Raw genomic sequence first — 24,080 nt, forward strand, 5'->3', positions numbered from 1 at the left:
GAGAGTTGATGCGAAATGCAAGTTGAGGCTGTGGATTTGCCTGTGAGCAAATCCTCAACACTAGTTAATTTTGGATGAGGGGAGGGCCGCAAACGCCGGGGAAAAGCTTCTGCTCAGAACAGTGGAAATGGCTTTTAAACGGCGCTTAAAGAATGAGTGATGAGGCGATGTTCTATCCAAACGGATGGCGCTGCTGCACGAAATGGAAGGCCACGGTACACATCATGGTGCAAGAAAGAGACTTCAAGAAGACTCTATGCCCCTTTAATGAAAACTACATACCTTCTTAGCCCTATTTCGCATCACATGCATACACTTATATTGTTTTACCGGCGTTGGCGGTTCTTGGGAAAACTAACAGCGTGTAAAGAGTTCAAAGCACGTCATTGACCGTGTCGCCAATTACGGACCGTGGTAGCTGTGATGCCCAGGTTAACCTGAAGATTACACCCTCTCGTCAGGCTAATTACAGTACTTTGACAGTTCTTTGCAGATATTTTTATACAAGAAAAAATTAGATGTATTATTATATGACACATACCACAGTATGGTTTCTATGTCTCATATGGCTCTCACACTTGCGCACGCACGCACACACTCACACACACATACACACGCACGCACGCACGCACGCACGCACGCACGCACGCACGCACGCACGCACGCACGCACGCACACACGCACAGTCGCACACACACACACGTTTGAACACTCATCACTCATCACTTGTCATTCACATCCAATTCACTCCATACCAGTTTGACAGGAGTCTTTTTCCAACCGAACCCACTTCCTCTCTGTCTGTCTGTCTGTCTGTCTGTCTGTCTGTCTGTCTGTCTGTCTGTCTGTCTGTCTGTCTGTCCTGTATTCAGTTGGCTTGCAGCAGTGTTTTCAAACGTCATGTGCCCAAGGCATGCCAATGGGCAAGTCAAAAATAGCATATCTACAAGCATTTAAAATACAAAATAAAATCCCCAAATAGGGTGCCAGGTTGAAAGTGAATAACATTAAGTTTTTTAAGGGTATAGAAGTAGTAAATACAGTCAATTAGAAAATAATGCACAAGTGTTTGGGAAGCGCTATAGTCTAGACTCTAGACTCTAGTCTAGAGTGCTCCTCTCCTCTCCTCTCCTCTCCTCTCCTCTCCTCTCCTCTTGTTTTTGGGGGTAGGGAGTTTGCTTTTATTTTTAAAGTGGGGTCCGTGACCCAAATAAGTGCAGTTTACGCCTGAATAAATGTCACCGAATCGGGAGCTGACGTTTATAAGCAGTGGTGGAAAAAGTACTCGTATTCCTTACTCAAGTAAAAGTATCAATACTGCAATATAGAAATACTCTGTTACAAGTAAAAGTCCAGAATTCAAAATGTACTTGAGGAAAAGTACAAAAGTATTGGCATCAAAATGTACTTAAAGTACAAAAGTAAAAGTACAAAAATGTTTGAAAATAGCACAGGTTGTGAACCCGTGCACACTCATGCATGCTACACGTGTTCTTACAGTATTTACACCACTGAATCTACAGTACCACCACACAAAGCACATACTCATAACCACATGCGCACACGTACTGGCACCACCTGCATCAAACAAGCGCTGTGTGTATACATTATCGTTGCTGTCTGGCAGAAACTCTAATCTCCATAATTTTTATACTGTAACTTTGTGTAAGTTAACGCCCTACTGCTACAGTACCTTTGCTACTTTTGAATTTGAATGCTGAATTTTTTTGACATATGCGGTATACTTAAAGGAGTAGGTCACCCCCAAAATGGCTTTTTTTCTATTGATTACTCACGCCATAGAAACTTGAGCTCAATAATATTTGTTTTGTATTTGTCGCATTCCTAAGACAAACATGTGATTATAGTAAATTTACCCCCATTAATTCCGGATGGAGACCTAAATGCATGGCCCTGGATGGGGACCCAAATGCATGGCACTGGATGGGGAAACCTCAGGGTAAATTTACTATAATAATTTTTTTTTGTCTTAGGAATGCGACAAAAAAACTAAAATATGATTGAACTCAAGTCTCCATGGCGTGACTAATCAATAGAAAAAAAGTCAACTACTCCTTTAACCTGAAGTGGACATGTTCATTAACTGTGCCAGAGTGCCAGAAATTTCTCCATTGACCTTCTTTATAGCTTTCGTCGACCCTCTCCCAACTGGCCTGTGTTTTCACTCCGGTCAATCCTATGGGTGTCCAGAGGAGGAAGCTAGCTGACACGTAGCCAAAATGCTAACCCATTTAGAAGCCCGATCTAAAGCTATTTCAGCCGCAAAAAACTTTCTCATTGGGTCTGGGGACACAATCCGGAGAAAATCCTGTCTAAAGATGTGATTTATTATTGGAGTGGGCGGCGCGATTCGGCCGTTAGCGCGAATACGGCCCGCGGATGGCCGAGTCTAAGTCCCGGCCAAGGATGGACGTCTAGACCGGGGCTTCGTTGAGGCCTCCGATAAAATAATTCATTTTATTAAATATCCCGGACATGTTCGGGATAGGCACCCTGGAATACGTCGCGCCGCCTACAATGAACATTTGGTGAACATTGGGGGGGGTCTAAACTTTATTTTAAACCATTTTCAATGGAATAAATCGTCGGAGCATCTAGCGTCTCTCGTTGGTGAGCGCTGGGCGAGCCGGGACCACCCACGTTGCTCCAAGCAGCTTGGGGTAAGTAAAATAGCAAATAAAAAATTGTTTTTGATCCCGAATATCCCGAACTAGTTCGGGATAGGCACTAAAAGGGTTAAACACCCCCCCCCCCCCCCCACACACACACACACACACACCAGAGGCCACTGGGGAGAATTTTTATCAGAGCTCATCATCGGAGCCCTTCTGTCTATGCTGAAAGTGGAAGATTTTTTTCCCCTTCTCCTTAATTGTAAACCGTTCGTCAGTATGCAAATAGAGGTGGTCACCTCTCACAGCCTCCCCTCTCTGTCTCTCCCCCCCCCCCTCCCCCTCCCCCCCACCCAATACTTTCAATTAAGATCCAGACAGCGATAGACACTTGCCGAGGAGGTGGGCAGATGCTCCGGACAAACTTGGGGGGATATTGAGTGGTCCGTGACCCCGGCCCACCCCTCCTCATTCTTTCATTCTTACCCTCTCCTGAACCCCGTGAAGAGGGAGAGGTGGCGATGTCCTTGATTACAATATTCCCTACCGATCGTGTGTGTGTGTGTGTGTGTGTGTGTGTGTGTGTGTGTGTGTGTGTGTGTGTGTGTGTGTGTGTGTGTGTGTGTGTGTGTGTGTGTGTGTGTGTGTGTGTGTGTGTGTGTGTGTGTGTGTGTGTGTGCGCGCGTGCGTGTGCGTGCGAGGATTCGTGTTTAAGGGGGGCACGTGGTGTGTATTACATGCAATAATAAAACACTACTGTGCTTAAGCTGATGGAGGTTTAGGATGCCAGTATGAATAGTAATATAAAGATTTTTATCAACCATGTGTTGTTCTTTGTGTGGTCACACATACGTGTGAAATATAAAACCTCACAGCTGGGCCCCAGTGCTCACACAGGGATCGTGTTGTTGAGTTATTAGGTCATCTTTCATTGTGTTTTCTCCTCTATATCTCTCATACACTTTCAAGATTTTTCGAAAAATGGACTCCACTTTGAGAACCACTAGTCCATGTAACACATGTATTGTGAGGCTGTTACTGCGTCGTTAGTGTGTACATTCTGTGAGGGTGAACATTACTCACGTGGAAAGCGTTGGTTGTCTTCCATACATGACCAATGCTCCCTTGTGTCCTAAAGCAATGTACTTGGTCACATAATACAGTATGTGATATATTGTATAATCCTAACCCTCTCTCTCTTTCTCTCTGTCTCTCTCTAGTTCCCTCAGTCCAGACACAGACGACCCGGACGGGTCGTTCCAGCGCGAGGGTTTCGGCCGCCAGAGCATGTCGGAGAAACGCACCAAGCAGTTCGGAGACGCCGCTCAACTAGACATCATCAAGACACGCAAGTCCAAGAGCATGGACCTAGGTAGGTGATAGCACAATGTCCAAGAGCATGGACCTAGGTAGGTGTTAGCACAATGTCCAAGAGCATGGACCTAGGTAGGTGTTAGTACAATGTCCTAGAGCATGGACTTAGGTAGGTGTTAGTACAATGTCCCAGAGCATGGACCTATAGGTAGGTGTTAGTACAATGTACCAGAGCATGGACCTAGGTAGGTGTTAGTACAATGTCCTAGAGCATGGACTTAGGTAGGTGTTAGTACAATGTCCAAGAGCATGGACCTATAGGTAGGTGTTAGTACAATGTCCAAGAGCATGGACCTATAGGTAGGTGTTAGTACAATGTCCAAGAGCATGGACCTAGGTAGGTGTTAGTACAATGTACCAGAGCATGGACCTAGGTAGGTGTTAGCACAATGTCCAAGAGCATGGACCTAGGTAGGTGTTAGCACAATGTCCAAGAGCATGGACCAGGCACAAATAGACATGAAAGGGGGCTTGAGCCCCTGCCCTTTTATCAGTCTGTCAAAAGTGCCCTCTCCAGACCATGAATGCAGTTTTTACTATGGTGAAAGAAATGCAAATGCCCCTCTTTCCATGCCATACCTGAGGGCAGCATTCAAGAGAATTGCCTTGTCCAAACTCTCCTGAACTTGAATGCAGCATCTTATGTTGAAAGAATTGCCCTCACTGTGTAGAAATCCATGCCGTACACCACATCTCCAGTATTGCCTTTTTTATGCTTAGTTTAGTGTGATATCAAGTACTGAAAATAGCAGACCTCTTTAATTCATTCATTTTACATTGACATCAAACACATCAGAGGTTTTTCATTTCTGAAAACGAAATGCATGTATTTAATTCAGTCTGAGCACAACCAGGGATAAAACATATCGTCTTTGTCGGGTGGAAACATTGTATGTCCAAAATGTGTAATTTTTTGTTATTTAAAAAAACAATATAAATAGTGAAACTAGCAGATCTACAAGCACACAACGCCTCGCCATGCGAGGCGTTGTGTGCTTGTACATCTGCTATTTTCACTGCTTTTGTGCTACACTTTTGTATGATGTAAGGCTTTCATGTATGACAAAAAACACATACATTTTAAACTTGGAGATACAAGGTTTCTGCTTGACAGTGACGATGTACTGTATAACGAAACCAGCAGTTACAATGAATGACCAGAGAGTGGGGATGAAAAGCAAGGCCATGGAATCCCCTCCCTACCCCCCAGGAAATTGAACCCTATAACCTGCGCCACATACTGTTTCACATGTGAATAATGAGCTTGATCTGACTAGATGACAGCCCATGGTTTAATGTAGGCTATGGACGGGAGTTTTGCAAGTAAAGGGGCACCGAAACGGGCCGTAGCCCCGGGCACCACAAAGGCCCTGCTGGAAGACAAAAAGACACCGAGAAATGTGATCGCGCCTCGACTATTTTCAACACGCGACACCGCTGTGCGACCGAACAATGATAATGGGGCTTTATAGTCAGAGTTGCTGCACATTTTCTCAAACTGAAACCGTGCTGCGCTGAGTGCCACCCTGTCAGTGGTGTAAAGTAACTAAGTAGATTTACTTAAGTACAGTAAGTACAATTTGTAAGTATTTGTACTTCTAATTACTTTCTAATTTCCAGCACTTTTACTTCTACTCCTCTACATCTTGGATTCAAATGTTGTACTTTTACTCCACTACAATTGTTTGAAAACTTTAGTTACTAGTTACTTTGTAGATTGATTATTATTATTACAAAAACATACATTAACCACTTCAGCCATATATACATTTTGGCCATTTGAAAATAGCCGATCTACAAGCTCACAATGCGTCACGATGCGACACATTGTGAACTTGTAGATCTGCTATTTTCAAATATTTTGTATACATTCTAAAACTTGTGAAATGGGACATTCTGCATCAATGAGTACTTTATACTTTTGTACTTTAAGTACATTTTGATGCCAATACTTTTGTACTTTTACTCAAGTACATTTTGAATTACAGACTTTTACTTGTAACAGGGTATTTTTTATTTATTTATTGCAGTATTCATACTTTTACTTAAAGGAGCTATAGTTAACTTTTTCTTGAAAAACGGATGCTAAAATAAAAATAATGTTTCGAAAATATTTTATAAAAAAATAAGCTTCATATATGTGTTTCAATTCAAAAATGACCAAAGAAAGCGTACAATAATGATAAAATAATCATTTTGGCCATTGTCGGGCCGACACTTTGTTTACATCCTAGTCTAACAATAGACTAGAAGTCAAGAAAAAGTTGACTATAGCTCCTTTAAGTAAACCATTTGAGTACTTTTTCCATCACCGCACCCTGTGGCCCCCATACATCCCTTGGAGCGGGTAACAAGCCACGCCCATTCTGCTGCATTGACCCGTGTATAGACGAATCCACAGAGTGGCGGTCATAACTGCAATCATAAGGTGTTTGGTCTCCCCAAATCAGATCAGCACGTTCAGGTTTCATGACTTTGAATCCCATCGCTGTTGAGATATGCTAAACTGGCCCAGACACCCCCACACGGTTCAATCCCATTTAGATGGGGAACTAGATTGAGTGAAGGGATGAAAGGCGTGAGGGAGAATGGGACATGCAGCAACATGGCTGAGGGACTACTAATGTACAGTAGTGCAGGGGTCTTCAACGTTTTCAGGCCAAGGACCCCTTAGTTGAGAGAGAGATGAAGCGGGGACCCCCCACTACCGTTTCATAGATTCATATAGTTTAAACGTTTGACCGCACAATCATCAGAGTATTTTGGATTTAACCACGTGAACCGTCAATACTTAATAAACTTGACCTTTCACTCTGTACTAGTCTGCTCTTTTCCCCCTCTACACCAAAGCTATTTGCCAAAAATAGCCGATCTACAAGCTCACAGGCGTTGTGAGCTTGTAGATCGGCTATTTTTGACTCAAGTTTTCAGAATATGGTGTGACCTCGACCTTTCCCCTAAAAAAAAGAAAAAGAAGGAGAAAAAAGAGAGAATATTGCGATCCCTGATCTAACATTAAGTGGACAAGTTCGATGCGAATCGGATGAAAACTGTCAGTTATTGATGATAGACAATTGTCTGTATATATATATATATATATATATATATATATATTATAATACACCAATACTCCAAACCTACATATTCATGCGTCCAGACAGACTATGATGATGATGGAACGCACACACGCTCGCACACGCGCATGCCCCTTCTTCTCGCACATGCATGCATGCCCACACACACAGGCTCTGCATCCATCCAGGGTGTCGTGCAGAGGATGGCGAGGAGAAGAGCCCAGAGCTCTCATCCAACGGTGGGGGGGAGGGGGGGAGCAGACGCTGCTCCTTGCGGATCACTGGCTAATCATAACGGATCACAGCCACCTCTAATCCTCCAGGAGCCCAGAGCTGCACACACACACACACACACACACACACACACACACACACACACACACACACACACACACACACACACACACACACACACACACACACACACACACACACACACACGCGCGCGCACGCACACCGCTACAGCCATGCCCTCTGCCAGGCCACACACAAACTTTTACAAAGTCAAAACGAGTGCCGATATAACTTTCTTTTCCCAGCGGTCACTCCCTGCCAAAGTGCTGCTAAAGGAACCGATAGTCAGATTAGATGAGGTTAGATGGGTTTCATTTACCAACTTAGCTCAATAGAAGCTTAGCCATTAACGGGCAATTAAAAACACGAAATGCATATAATTGCATGGAGGAAGTGAGCAGAATATGAGAGGATGTGGTAAGAGGCTCATGATTGAGTTGTCGCCATTGTAAATGCACACTTTATCAAGGCATTCAATCAGAAAGGCTTCTTAATTGTGCCAAAGTGGCGGCAGTGTCTCCTCCTAAATGGGATTAGTCGGGGGAGGGGGGAAACACTGTTGTTTTACAAAAAGTGAATGTTAATTTTTTTGGTTTATGAAGGCAATGCTTCACTATGCAATAGCCTAATGTTACAGCTACTGTATAAGAGGAAAATGGTGGTTTAATCGATGTTGTCACTATAATCTCATTGTGCTACGTAGGCTTGCATGATAGTTTTTTTTTTCCTTCAGCCTCATTAGTTTTGTTTCAATATCACTTTCCCTCCCTCTGCTCATGGTGTCCCACGGTTATACACGTCGGCACTCCGACACATCGCTATTCCGATCACCGCTGGTGAATGCTAACCTGGTGAATGGAATGGGGATGTGTCGGAATGGAGACCCGTCACCTTGTCCCACTGACTTTGAAACACATTTGTTACTGGCATATATCCTTGTTGATACATAATACATACAGTATACTATCTTTGAGAATAGACTGACTTCCTTGTTGTTTTACCTAGTACTAACTTTGATAGCTGAAGGTCACTTGCATGTATGCTTCACATTTGATTTCAAACACCATAAAAGAGACAGCCGCACAAGGCGCACATTGGGGAGTTCCAATGGCACACAGAGTGCCAATAAGCAAATACCACTATTTAGTATTGAAATCAATGGATTTGCTGTGTTGGCACCGAAGTAGAGGAGCAAACTCCCTTTGAGGATCAAAGCTGCTCCCACCCTAGGGCAGGGGTTCCCAAACTTTTTTGTCTCAGGACACCCCATAAATATTTGTTTTCACTCCCAGCACCTTATATTTATACCATATCGTCGTTGTTGGATGGAAACCTATGTCCAAAACCGTTCATTTTGTATTCATCATCTATACAATGTACTAAACTAGTGAAAACAGCAGATCTACAAGCACACAACGCCAGTTTTGTGCGACAGTCTTTACCAAAAGACGTACACATTTGAAACTTGGAGATACAAGGTTTCTGCCCGACAGTGACGATATTTTAGTGATTATGTTGCGAGGAAAACGTCGAGATAATAGCCATTTTGGTTAGAACTGACTGAAAATAACTTTGTACTTCAAGTTTAAAATGATGCTAAATATTTTTTCAAGTGTCCAAATGAATTCCAAAAATTATCAAATTATCTCGCGGTACCCTTGGACTGCCGTCGCGGCACCCCAGGGTGCCCCGTCACCCACTTTGAAAACCCCTGCCCTAGGGACTTTTAAAAACATGCTTAAGACCCACATTTTCACTGTAGGTTCACTGTAGGTTTTCCTAGGTTCACTTGTTGTTTTTACGGGTTGTGTGTGTTTGTGTTTAGCCTCTACTCCCTCCTGTTGTGACTGACTGACTGACTGACTGACTGACTGACTGACTGACTGACTGACTGACTGACTGACTGACTGACTGACATACTGACTGACTGACTGTGGGATGACTTCTTGTTGTCCTAGTCTAGTCGTCTTTGTCTTTTCCAATGTTCTTTCTTTGGACTATCCTGAACCTATGACCTATCTTCCCAGATTTTTGATCTAGCTAGCCGGAGCATATCTGCATGTCATCTACGGTAGTCATTCAAGCTCTTTGATCATTACCTCGCTGAACTCATTGACGTCGAACCACTTGTGTTTTCCAATGGAATCTGCAGTTTCATTATTTTCACTCACCCCCTTTTCTCCGTCCTTTTAATCTCATTTCAGGTCCTCAGTCTCCCCAAATCAGATCAGCACGTTCAGGTTTCATGACTTTGAATCCCATCGCTGTTGAAATATGCTAAACTGGCCCAGACACCCCCACACGGTTCAATCCCATTTAGATGGGGAACTAGATTGAGTGAGGGGATGAAAGGCGAGAGGGAGAATGGGACATGCAGCAACATGGCTGAGGGACTAATATAGTGTATAGTAACACATTGTAGACGCTTCCCCTTGAGGGACTGAGAGACATGGCCATGGGAGCTAATATCGCTGTACCATTTAGATGGCTATTCTAAAGCCATTTAACATCTGTCTGTCTGTCTGTCTCTCTCGTTCTTTCTGCGTTGCATGTACTAGGAGATGTGGAATGCAGGGCTTCTATATTATGTGACAAACGTTCTGCGGAATTAGCTGATCTAAAGGATTTATTGTAGGGGCCACGGTGGAACAGTAAGTAGCTTTGTCGCCTCACAGCTAGAATGTCCCGGGTTCGATTCCTGCTAGGGACGCTTTGGGCTCTGGGGGCGTATTCTCTCCTCCGCGTCATCAGTGCCCATACCCTAGGTGGGGTTAGCGTAAGGGCCTTTCTGTGTGGAGTTTGCATGTTCTCGCTGTATCCCCTAGTGTAGGTACCCTCATAAAACAATGCAGTAATCCTGGCATTTAGCGACCTACAACTGGGTTGCAACCTGGTCGGTAGTTTTCACCGACTGGGTCGCTAAATCTACCGACTGGGTCGCTAAATCTACTGAATGATCTCGCCCTCTCTCAATCCTGGTCTCTATAGAGTAACGAAGTCATGATGTCACTCGCTCATCCCCCGGTTCGCTGGAGTAATTTCTCTATGGGGAATAACATTGGGTTATCTTAAAATCGTCTCATAAGCATTGTGTTCCAAAATTCAACAAACGGTCTCCGCGATATTGTCGGGGAGGTGGCTGTTTCTGGTGAAAATGTAATTAATTTGGTGACATTAACATTAGCGTTTTCTCACCATCAGTTGATTCTTATATCCATATGAGTCAAACCGCTGATATCATTTGTTTATGTTTGGAACACAGTTCTTATATGACGCGATATGAAACAAGTCTATGGGAATTCAGAAAAACGGGAACCGTGTAGGATGTGTAAATTACGTAAAACTTCGTTACTTGTCTCTCCATTGGGACTTTACTGGGAAGATGCGAAAGTTTGGCACACTACTCCTCCCACAGTTTTCTTGGCACACACTCAAGCCATAATTATGTCAAAACGACAGGCTTCATTGGGAATGGTGTGCTTCCATTTGACTAAGAGATATCTTGAATAGTTTAACGTATATTATGAATTTATTAGTGAATTAAAATTTCCCATTGACTTTCACACACACACACACACACACACACACACACGCACACACACACACACACACACACACACACACACACACACACACACACACACACACACACACACACACACACACACACACACACACACACACACAGGCTCACACCCTCTCGTTGTCTCTCTCTCACACACACATATATACACACACATGCACTGCCTGTCTAATTTTTATCAGTTTTACTCTCTTTCACTATGACAGGGGTGTGCGGGCTACAGGATCGGGTCTCGCGGGCTCCAAATGGCCCGCGAGCCGCCTAATGGGGATCCATGGCTTAGAGAGGGACTATCAGGGTGTTGTATGGCCACTTGGCAGCTGATCCGGGAACCTGTGCCACTGAGCTTGTTCTGCAGTCAATGTGGAGGGAAGAAAGCATTCATTATTCTGCCTAGAGAGTGCTATTTGAGACAGAGAGCTGCTCACAAGTCTCTCAGCCTGTTGAGCTATTAGCTGCAATCGAAGCCCCTTGCACAAGGGGGCACAAAACTAAAGAAAAAAAATTAAACAAACATATCGTCGTTGTCGGGTGAAAAACGTGTATGTCCAAAACCGTTTGTTTTGCATTTATCATTTTAAAAATGATTTAAACTAGTGAAAACAGCCGATCTACAGGCACAGAGGCGTTGTGTGCTTGTAGATCGGCTGTTTTCACTACTTTTGTGCAACGGCCTTGTACGATGGAGCAGGGATTTACTTTGCGAAAGAACGTACACATTTGAAACTTGGAGATACGAGGTTTCCACCCGACAACGACGATATATGACCTCTTGCACACCAACTCTGAAATTGCTGTCCGACGACGACGAGTGGCTTGTGCGTCACGTTTTTTATTGTATTTAATTTTTGCGTTAAGAACGGAGTTGACCAATGCAAATATCTCATCGGACTCTGCCCTTAATCTGACTTAGTCGTAGGGATTTTGGGCTCTGTTTACAACCCAGTATCAGTGCATTCCCTTTACTTTGGAAATAAAGTCCGAAGGGAGGCGCGCACATCCCAACCAAAAAACTTTTTTTCAGTTACTGAACAACAACATTTGAGGAAAGGAAGGGAAGTTTGCACACTGTAGCTCCCAGTAGAACATTTATTCAAATGTATTCACTGCTCATTCCCTTCACTACTTAATAAGCAGAGGACTGCGTCATAAGATGGGATATTTGTTTTCTCCAAAAAAGCGTTGCGCTCACGGGACGCTAACAGGCACACTGTCAACAGCATGTTTTGAAATATCCTGCGAGGGCAAAAGTAGTCACTGGTGCAGCTTAGAAGACAAACTCTCATGTAAACAAAGCCATGCAATGTGCACAACAACGACTGCATTAGATTAATGTAGAAAACAATGTGTGCGTGTCACAGGTCCCAGTAGCTCGAATGGAAAAGGGAGAAACAAGAACAGATGTCCTTGGATTGATTCAGACTTTCAGAGTAAAACAAGACCATGCTCGATCGGATAGGAAAATTGCAGTATATATTTGCCTATAAATCGCCTATGTCCTTAATGGAAAGGATCATGCTTTTCCCGCCCCAGTAGTATAATGGCATTATGTCAAGAATGTGACCTAGACCATTTTATGGTCAAAGTCACAAATACAATGTGACTTTCAAAACACAAGTCATTTAACCCTTATGTTACATAATGGACAGACAGCTTTATTTCTATGTCATTACTCAATAGTCATATATTTCTTTAAACTTTTTGGCTGCAATGATTGAGAAATATCATAATAGTTTGTTGTGGTTCAGGTTTTTCTGTTTTCTGAAAAAATGACACAGGGCATTATTTTAACAGTAAGGTAATGATATGCTTTGTTGTAGGATGTGGCGGCGTCACCGTATACCAAAAATAGCAAATCCATCAAGCTATTTTCGGTGCGCGTGCACCGGCACGCGAGCTAAGTATAGATTCCGGCTTAATGATGATGACGGCGGCGTGTCCCCGGGACGTGACGTTCAGCCAATAAGTCTGGCTGACGCCCGATCCCTCCATGGTGGTGACACGGAGGACGTCCTCTGTCCAGCTAATGATCCAGAGCCTTGGCACATAGACAGACATAGGAGCCCCCGGTCGACCCTCACCTCCGCCCATGGGGACACCTGGATTTATCCTCCCACCCCCTCCCAAGCCACCTCGGGGAGACTATTTTTAGCTTAATTACCCTTTTAACGCCCTGCTTAACCCATTTAGGCCTAGAATTATTGAATGCTTTAACCAGTGAATTCTAATTTTCACGATTTTTCAAAAATAGCAGATCTACAAGCTCGCAGCGCGGCACTCGGTGCCGTGCTGTGAGCTTGTATATCTGCTATTTTTCAATAGTTAAAGCATAAAATAATGATACACAATATAGTGTACCCGTTCTGAATGCCTTAAGGCACCCGGGCCGCTCTGAATAAATTATGTGTAATGGAACTCCCCTCCCTGTCTGTACACAGATCTTTACATGCAAACCGGGCCCAGTGGTGAATAATGGCCCAGGGAGCAACGGTTTCAACGGCTCTAATTATACTATGGGACCTGTAATAACCAGCAGCTGATTTATTCATGGAGTTTGCCATACCTTCCCCCCCTTTTAACGTTTAATGGCAATCGCTCTTCTACAATTAGCCTGTCCTGAGGTTGCCTTTTTGGCCTCCGACTTTGTAACGAAACACATTGGGGTCTTTTTTATTCTTCTTCAGTTTTTTTCTTCTCTTCTATCTGTATTGTTTTTTCATGCCCCAATAAAATTCCTGTTGCATTCCCTCCCTCCCTCCCCCCTGTCCCCTGTCCAATTCATGCGTTTTAATTTTTAGCGTGTATGATTTTCATTTCTCCTCCGGACGTGCGAGGAGTGACAAAGCGGCGCGTCTGTTTGCAATGGGGGAAGAAATATGTATTCTCCGTCCCTGTGGATAAAGGTGTGTGTGTGCGTGCGTGTGTGTGTGTGTGTGTGTGTGTGTGTGTGTGTGTGTGTGTGTGTGTGTGTGTGTGTGTGTGTGTGTGTGTGTGTGTGTGTGTGTGTGTGTGTGTGTGTGTGTGAGGTGGGGGAGGGGGGGTTGGCAGTGAAGACCTGGCTTCTGCTGTGTGATAGGAATCACATAATAGACTGGCATACAGAAAACTGTCCGTCAAAAACTCTCCCAGGAGAAACCGCAGTCGGTTCGAGAGGAAAATAAAGAATGGGTGGAGGCAGCCATGTCTGTCTCTCTCTCTCTCTCTATCTCTCTCTCTCTCTTTCTCTCTCTGTCTCTGTCTCGTTCTCTCAGACATTCCGACCGCGGAGACAATGCTGGGGGCTGTAGGCGGGCGGGGTGGGTTGTGCGTCGCAGAATACCGAGTGGAGCTGAAAGGAAGGAGAGGATAATTCCTTGCCTGCGAAGTGTGGCAGATGTCATTTGTGTTCCCTTGAACTGTTGCGCGGTGCAGCGGCTTCTATCTTGGCAATCCCTTTGTGTCAAACATAGCACCCTGGCTACTCCTTCGCCATCTCTCTCCCTCTCCCTCTCTCTCTCTCTCTCTCTCTCTCTCTCTCTCTCTCTCTCTCTCTCTCTTCTGTTGGCAGGCTTTACAACGTGCCTCTTCCCAAAGCCCCCGAATTTGCATGGCATTTGGACATGTCTGATTGAGTCTCATCCGCAGCATCCAGCGTATTGGAATATTCTAGTTCTAAATCCCCGCTGACGATGCCACGCCTGTGCCTGTTCTCCCAGATTTCACCCTTTTTGGGGGTGGGGTTTGATTGATTGATTGATTGATTGATTGATTCATTCATTCATTCATTCATTCATTCATTCATTGAAGAGTTTATTAGAAGTTTGCAATAGAAAAAAGTAAAGTTTCATGACAGTACAAATCACTGCAAGGTCAAGGTACGAGGTCAACTAAAAGGAGATCCTAGTAAGCTTTACGGCTTATTTACACAGGAACCACTTCATGTATCTCATATAACGTTGAAAGACAGACGGATAGAACAGTACTTTGCATAGGATAACATCAATTATAAAAGCAGAAACCTTTAAAAAAATAAAACATAAACATGTAGACGGGGAGGGGGGTCCTTTTAGTTATTTATTTTCCCTCCTCTGTCCTTCCGCGTCCTTCATGTAACAAGATGGCTCATTGAATACATTTCCACTCGGACACAGTTGTTCTAATCTAGCCGTATAACCTTCATTGACAAATAAAAACGGGTTTGGTAAGCATTAGACGGATGCACTATTCCTGCAACCGGAGAGCTCTTGACCCCCTGTGACATTTCCAGCACACAGTAAAAGTTTCATTTTACTGTCCTGAAGGCACACTCTCTCTCCATCAGGGATACGTTGCGTTATAGGATCGGTGTTGGTTTTATCGCGAGTGGTTTCTTGGGTGGGCGTCGCGTCGAGTGGGGTGGCCGTTTGCCCCCCTGTAGACCAGGGGTGTCACAAGGGGGGGAGTGGGACTGAGTTACTAGGGCCCAAGGTCGAAGGGCCTTAGTTATTTTATACTTTATATTGAAAAATAGCAGATATACAAGCTCACAATAAAAAAATCGCACCCGTGCGAAGTGAGCGGTGCAAACTAATTCCTGCGCAAATCAGTGTTGATAGGAATGCATGGCAATATTCTTTTTGTTGTGTATGATGTCAGTCTAGAGGTCTGCTCAGACTATATAAGTAATAAGTCTTTATCGTCATTTCTCATCAGTTAGTTGACCAAGCTACGGATTGTAACTTGTAAGAGTGTCATAGTGTAATGATAAGTGACCTTATTTACCTCCAGAGAGGCCTCCAGAGAGGCGAGAAGAGGCCAGAAGATGAATATTTTAGTTTTTCAAAGTCTGTTCATTTGTATTTTGTATTAGCTGCCTATCATTTATAACCTGTAAGATTTTCCACAGTCTGTCTAAAAGTGTGGTTATTTTATCGCTTATAAGTGATATTCATCTAATATAATTTTGAAATTCAAGGTTAGCACCACTCAATAATTTTTTAATTTTACGCGGCCTAAACGCGTTATGACGTATTTTACGCGGCCTAAACGCGTTATGACGTATTTTACGCGGCCTAAAAGCGTTCTAAATCAGGGTGAACCAATCGGGTGCCTCTGTGACTATGACATCATGGACAGATCAACAGAATCGAAGTGTTTCATTGGTCTAGCGAACTCATGTCATCATCATTTGTGACATCATAGTTTTTGTAAAAAAGCGGTCTATAGGAGCGGTTAGCACCGCTCAAAAAATAGCAATACAAAAAGAAAAATAGCAGATATACAAGCTGCGAGCTTCTTGATCTGCTATTTTTGAAAAAGTCGTGAAAATGTGTGAAAATCTTTGAATAATGTATTTTTTAAGGGAACATTTGTAATTTTGTTTCTGGGGTGGCCCTTGGAACTAAATATTTTGAGGTGGGGGTCCGTGACCAAATACATATCATTTTGGGGGTCCTTCACATGAACAAATTTGAGCATATCACTGACATTGAAACATAGGTTTTTAAAAAAAAAACGTAGAGGGATTTGAAATATTCAAAGACATGCCACAGATTTTCACGATTTTTCAAAAATAGCAGATCTACAAGCTCGAGTGCCGCGCTGTGAGCTTGTATATCTGCTATTTTACAATAGTTAAAGCACAAAATGTGAGTGAATCCTTGTACCCAGGGCCCAGAATATGGTGTGACACCCCTGCTCAAGACCTCCCGCAGTTTTTTTTATTAACATTGACGGAACGAGGGCAGCGTGGCGTGTAAAAAGCTGGGCCATGGAAACCCAGCACCCAGGGGCGTCACAAGGGGTAGGAAAGTGGGACTGAGTTACCGGGGCCCAAGGTGGAGGGGCCCTATAGTAACTTTATCTATTGAAAAATAGCAGATATACAAGCTCACAGCGCGGCACCGAGTGCCGCGCTGCGAGCTTGTAGATCTGCTATTTTTGAAAAATCGTGAAAATGTGTGAAAGTCTTTGAATATAGGTATTTTTTAAGCGAACATTTCTAACTCAAATTTTGCTTCTGGGGGGTCCCTGGAACTAAATATTTTGAGATCGAGGTCCGTGGCCAAATACATATCATCTTGGGGGTCCTTGACATAGGTTTCTTGCACACATTTTCACGATTTTTCAAAAATAGCAGATCTACAAGCTCGCAGCGCGGCACTCGGTGCCGCGCTGTGAGCTTGTATATCTGCTATTTTTCAATAGTTAACATTCATGGGGGCCCGCAGTGAATCCTTGTACCCAGGGCCCAGAATTTGGTGTGACGCCCCTGCCAGCACCACTGGCTAACTGCTGACCTCTTGGCCTTAACTGACCTCCCTGCTGCCCCAGGCCGCCGCGGATGATAGAAAAGCGGTCACCCATCCCAACAGCAACGCCAACTCGGATATCCTCTGACATGTCAAGGTCCATACTCAGTGATGTAAAGTACCTAAGTACATTTACTTAAGTAACGTACTTAAGTACAATTTTGAGGTATTTGTACTTTATTTGAGTATTTCAAATTTCCAATACTTTTACTTCGACTCCACTACATCTCGGATCCAAATATTGTACTTTTACTTCACTAAATGTATTTGAAAAATGTAGTTACTACTTTACAGGTTTAAATTATAATATTAAAAAACATACATAAACCACTTTAGCCCTATTTTATACCTTGGCTATTTGAAAATAGCTGATCTACAAGCATTTTGTACTTTTACTTTTGGTACTTAAGTACATTTTGATGCCAATATTTTCTTACTTTTACTCAAGTACATTTAGAATTCTGGACTTTTACTTGTAATGGAGTACTTCTACATTGCAGTATTGATACTTTTACTCAAGTAAAAAAAAAATAGTACTTTTCCACCACTGTCCATACTCACCCCTTTTCATGTGATTAATTCTCTCTGAAACATTCATCTTGTTGTATTTTGTTAAACAGAAAGCAAATATTAGCGGTGATAAAGGGAACCATCTTTGTATTCTGAACCAGGTTAGATTTTTTTGAGCTTCCACAAATAAAGGGGGCGGCCATAGCTGGGTGGTTAGTGAGCCCGCCTGTGGAGCCCCTGGTTGTCCCAGGTATGATTACCGGCCAGGCCAGCAATGTGTCTATGTGACTCTTAACCCCTAATTCACCCTTTGTTAGTCTTCTGGTTGGTCCCTGACTGACCAACCAGCAGGCTCTATCTGCCTTGTCCCGCCCTCGTTCCGCCTTTTTTATGTTGAATTTGCTAAAACATAATTTTTGGAGAAATAAAAACATTTAAAAACATGCTGAGTCACTATACTGCCACTGAGCAGCTCCATCTTACTGAAACCAAGTTTGAAATGAGAATTGAATACACAGAATAACAATTCGAAGCAACTGAATTACAATGGTAGTGGATGGAGTGTCCCACCGAATGTCCCACCAAGACACAGCAACCAATGGGTGTGAAGAGGGGCGGGACAACGGGTGGGACTTGACAAAGGGTGAATTGCTCCCCGAGCACTGCACAATGGCTGCTCACTGCTGCTAGTTGTTATAGGATGGGCAAATGCAGCTATGTGTATACAGTTTATACAGTACATATATATACCTACTGTACATTATAATGTGACAAAAACACACCCCAAGGAATGGGGACTACTCTATTCTAATGCAAATAAAGGCATGAACCTGTATAAATAAGCCATCCACTACTAGACTATATGAATACATTTGATGCAAAATATTTGTATTTACATATGGTTTTCATTCACAGCATGTAAAGGAAGGCCTTTAATGCTCTGTCTATCTACATAGTGGTGGACCGCGTGGCATGGGTTTGTGCATGAAATCTTCCTTTCCTGTTTTGTTCCACAAAGAAGGGAAAATCAGAAGAAATTGAGAAACTCCATGCCATATTACCTACTTCTATGTTCTTCTGTCCATTTCTATCTGTCCTCTGCGATTATCCACGTCGATGGGCGTGTCTATGTTTGATCCTTTACAGCTCAGATTGGCTGGCTAATCGCTAGCGGAGCTGGTGGCGGGTTTGCTTGTCTAAAGGATCAGGGAGAGATTAGCCGAGAGGCTGAGCCAGACGGGCGGAGATGAACTGCCAACCAGTAGAACTATGATAACAGTATGTGTGGATTACTGTAAGGTGCTGGAACGCTGTAGCCCTTTTGTCTGAAATACCCCTTCTTACAGTTCTGCTTTATACTGTGTCCTTTACCCAGTGGCTCTCAAAGTGGGGTTCCGGGGACCCCCAGTTGTCCTTGAGGTGGTTCCAGGGGGTCCCCATCCAGCCAAATGATTGCTAGTTAGATACTGTAGGGGCGGTCCCAGTTCGATCCCAGGATCCCCCAGAGTTAATGTTGAAGTGTCCTTGAGCAAGACTCTGAACCCTGATGAGCAGGTTGGTGCCTTGCATTGTTTCCTCCACCATCGTTGTATGAAAGTGTGTGTGAATGTAATATTACAATTATTGTGATCTGCCTTGGATAAAGGCACAATATAAATGCACCGTTCACCATTTAGGACAAAGATTATAATAACCAAATGGACCCTCATGAGTATGTAACTCAGAGTGTACTAATGGAACCAAATGGACCAGAAATGGATGGTCCAGATGGATCCAGTTGGTTCCATAAGAGTTACTGTAAATGAACACTGATGATACTACAGTGTAGAATAGTGAGAAAACAACGTTGCACATAACGTTGCCCTCCTCCCCGGGAGTCCAGACCCCCCCAGTTTGGGAACCAAACAGTAGCTCTCTGTGTGTGTGTCTCTCTCTCTCTCTGCATCCCCTCTCCAAATGATTGCTTATACACCCGTGTCTTAATGGAAACTATGTGTGTTTCAGGGGGGATTATTAAAAAAAAAAAAAAAAACGCTCACAGATTGTGTAATTGTTTTCTTCCAGTGATAGGGGGTTTATTTTCTCAGCCTAATCTGTGTTTGGGCGACGTGCGTCCATCCACTCAGTAGATGTGCTGCATGCGTGGGCCCAGCAAGCCCCATTTAGAGTCCTTCAAACAAGTCAGGGGCCTTATTGATGATGGTTGACGCCAGTAGCGTCAGTTCAGAAAAAGCTAAGGTATGGCAACATGACTGGCTTCGCGCGTGTGCAAGACACCAGTCATGTTGCCATACCTTAGCAACAGGCATGATACATTTATTTTAAGAAGTACATTCACTTTTTCCCCCGTTTCTATGGTTTCTTGGGCTGGATATGGCAGCCTGGAATGGTTGTTCAAGTGCAGCTAGACTTGGCATGTTAGTAAACGTGCCACAATTAACAATAATGAATTGCACCTGTGCAGCTGACCTGGGAATATACCATTTTATCAAGTGACCATTTTGTTAGATTTTGCATTTGTAGTTATTTTACTGTAATTTAACAACATAATAACCAGCACAGATAGACAAAGAGACATTCATGGATTTATATTTAAAAGTAACTTTTATTTTTCCCCCTGGACCCAGGGTATGGCAGCTGCATACCCCTGCCATACCCAATTGACGCCCCTGGTTGACACGCATGTGTGTGTGTGCGTGCGTGTGTGTGCGTGTGGACGCACACTCGTCTGAAAGTAGTGACGAGACCACATTCAACTACATTCTCCACAGAGAAGCAATAATAGGAAGAGGTGTGGGAGGTGGAGCTGTTGGTTTACACCAAGGGCAGTCACACGTGTTTAAAACCCATTCAGAACGGGTACACATTTTGTGTATCATTATTTTATGCTTTAACTATTGAAAAATAGCAGATATACAAGCTCACAGCGCAGCACTCGGTGCCGCGCTGCGAGCTTGTAGATCTGCTATTTTTGAAAAATCTTGAAAATTTGAATTTTGACCCGATTCTATAAGTGTCTTTTGAATCCTTCTAAGGTTTTTTGAAAAACCTATGTTTCTATGTCAGCAATCTGGCCGGCCTTCGTCAAAGAAAAGGTCCTTTTCACTTAACTGGAGCTCAGTTAGTCTGTTCTTGAGAGACTACTACAGTATGTCAGTGGTTCTCAAACCTTTTCATGTGAAGGACCCCCAAAATGATATTTATTTGGCCACCGTCCCCCATCTCAAAATATTTAGTTCCAGGGACCCCCCAGAAGCAAAATTTGAGTTACAAACGTTCGCTTTGAAAATACATATATTCAAAGATTTGCGCACATTTTCACGACTTTAAAAAAAATAGCAGATCTAGAAGCTTGCAGCGCGGCACTCTGTGCCGCGCTGTGAGCTTGTATATCTGCTATTTTTCACTGGTTAAAGCATTCAATAATTCTAGGCCTAAATGGGTTAAAACAGCAGCTCACTGGCACTCCATGTCCACGGGACAGACTCACAGAGGGAGACAATGGTAATCTGTCCACATCTGTCCACTGTCTTCAAATACTAGGGCAGTGGTTCTCAACCTTTTCAGGCCGCGACCCCCAAAAGAATCATATTTTAACTGGGGACCCCCCCCCCCCCCCCCACACACACACCCTGACGAGCACTAAGAGTTGAGGAATTACATTTTGTATAACACGGTTCTATTCTCAGTTACTGACACACTCAGTTATTGACACACATGACTGTACGGCAATGGTCTCTTTTCTTCTAGAAGAACAGAGATCACCCAAATGGACTATCATGGCCCCAAAGAATGACAGTTACACAGAACGGGTGACACCCTTTTAATTCATTTCAGTCGAGGTACGCCACGCAGCGTGTATCAATTATGCAAAGTAAATGCAATTAACATGCAAATGATAAATAAACGTAACACAAATGACTGGGCTGTCACAACTCAAATGGTGTGCTTATGGGCAATTAGAGTATACCCATGTTTATCACCCTTGTAAGAACAATGTATGCTCCCTTATAAGGAATGGGGGTCCTGGTGTTATTAGCTGATGGATACACTGCTAAGACAGCTTTGTAGATCAGGGCATATGGGCATGAAAGGGATTTGTTCCCCTGGCATCAAGGGGATCTCCATATCTCCATATATGGGCATAAAAGGGATTTGTTCCCCCTGGCATCACAGGGATCTCTCTAACAGGGCATCATTAATATTGATGACATCAGGCATAAAAGGGATTCTGTTAGTGTGACATCACAGCAAAGCCACTGAATGATGTCAGAGCGTCAAACCCATAGACCGTAAAAATGTACACGTCTACACGGACGGACGGACACGGACACGGACAAGATGTGACGTTTCTTCGGTCACAAGATACTGCTACTATATGTAGAAATACTCTAATACAAGTAGTATTAGAAAACGTACTTGAGTAAAAGTACAGCAGTATTGGTATAAAAATGTACTTATAGTAGGCTACCAAAAGTAGAAAGTACTCATTGTTGCTTGCGACCGAAGGTCGCATATACTCTGAAGAATCGTGTCGCTTGAGTGTCCTTCCTTCCTTCCTTCCTTCCTTCCGTATCCTCGTGACCGTCCTTCCGTATCCTCTGTGATGTCAGTGTGATGTCAGCGAGTTGTGACATCACTTCCTGTACAGGGCGGCTACACGAAATGTGGATAACACTATATATGGAGATAGTCCAGTCCATCATGTCATATGGGACTACCGTCATAGAAAGTAGCCATTGTTAGGCCGGAGTCATTGGCTGTCTAAACATGGAGATGTGGATAACACTATATATGGAGATAGTCTAGTCCAATATGTCATATGGGACTACCGTCATAGACAGTAGCCATTGTTAATCCGGAGTCAATGGCTGACTGTCTGTACAGGAAGTGATGTCACATGACATACTTTTTATGCCCATATATGAGTCCTAACATGGAGATGTGGATAACACTATATATGGAGATAGTCTAGTCCAATATGTCATATGGAACTACCGTCATAGACACAGCCATTGACTCCGGCCTAACAATGGCTACTGTCTATGACGGTAGTCCCATTATGACATGATGGACTGGACTATCTCCATATATAGTGTTCTCCACATTTCCATGTTTAGGCCCCATCGCTCACACCCTCGATGGGGTTGGCGATAGGGCCTTTCTGTGTGGAGTTTGCATGTTTCCCCGTGTCTCCTAGGGTTGATACCCTCACAAAAACATGAACAAACTCCCCCCAGAATGATAACAACTAGAATCGTCAGAGAAACACTGTGGTTGGCCAGATAGTCAAGAATTGGCGCGACCTCGCCCTTTAGGGCGAGGTCGCATGTCACCCTGAGGTGTCTTACTAGTTATGCGTAATGTCCTATTTCAAATGTTTAACAATCTTTTGAAAATAGCAAATCTACAAGCTCACAATATGTCGCAATGTGACACATTGTAAGCTTGTAGATCGTCTATTTTCAAATGGCCGGAATGTATACAGGGTTGAAGTGTTTTATGTATGTTTTGTAATCAATCTACAATGTAACTAGTAACCAAAGTTTGCAAATAAATGTAGTGGAGCAAAAGTACAGTATGTGTCTGTCAGATTTAGTGGAGTAGAAGTAAAAGTATTGGAAATCTGAAATACTCTGTTGAAGTACAAATACCTCAAAATTGTGCTTAAGTAATGTACTTAAGTAAATGTACTTAGTTACTTTACACCACTGGCAGTGATCCTTACCCGCACGTTGCTCTGCTATCTGCCATCTCACATCTACATGACTTGACAAAGAAGGCTTCTGCAGCTCTTTGTCTGAAGGGTGATTGACGCCCAGGCCCCCATGTTACAAAGGCCTTCAAAATCACTGAATGAATACAGGTGTGTGTGAGAGATCCTTGGCTAGGCAAGTAAAAGGCCCCAGCTGTGGGTTTTTTGAATTGTTTCAAATCTTTGTTTAGACTAAATTACTTTTCTAATCTCACTCTGTTTTCTCTCTCTCTTGCGCTCAACAATCACTCATTAATATCCTTTCATCTGTGGCCACCATTGGCGTCAGTTCAGAAAAAGCTAAGGTATGGCAACATGACTGGTGTCTTGCACGCCCGTGAAAGACACCAGTCATTTTGCCATACCTTAGCAACAGGCATGATACATTTATTTTAAGAAGTACATTTTATTTTTTCCTCCATTTCTATGGTTTCTTGGGCAGCCTGGAGCAGTTGTTCAAGTGCAGCTAAACTTGGCATCTTAGTAAACGTGCCACAATTAACAATAATGCATTGCACCTGTGCAGCTGACCTGCGGAACCTGGGAATATACCATTCTGTCAAGATGGGGAGATTACAAGTGTGGAGA

At 43.4% G+C, this 24,080-nt stretch overlaps 1 protein-coding gene across 1 annotated transcript in view; it reads left to right on the plus strand.

Annotated features, from left to right (window-relative positions):
* LOC308306798 (partitioning defective 3 homolog) overlaps positions 1-24,080 on the plus strand; it is an 806,734-nt gene that overhangs the window by 534,580 nt on the left and 248,074 nt on the right. The window contains exon 17 of the mRNA XM_080751840.1: positions 3,854-4,005. Coding sequence (XP_080607966.1) covers positions 3,854-4,005 — 152 coding nt within the window. The remainder of the gene's footprint in view (positions 1-3,853; positions 4,006-24,080) is intronic.

The sequence above is a fragment of the Nannobrachium achirus genome, assembly GCF_963921795.1.
Source record: "Nannobrachium achirus genome assembly, chromosome: 21".
Classification (NCBI taxonomy): domain Eukaryota; kingdom Metazoa; phylum Chordata; class Actinopteri; order Myctophiformes; family Myctophidae; genus Nannobrachium; species Nannobrachium achirus.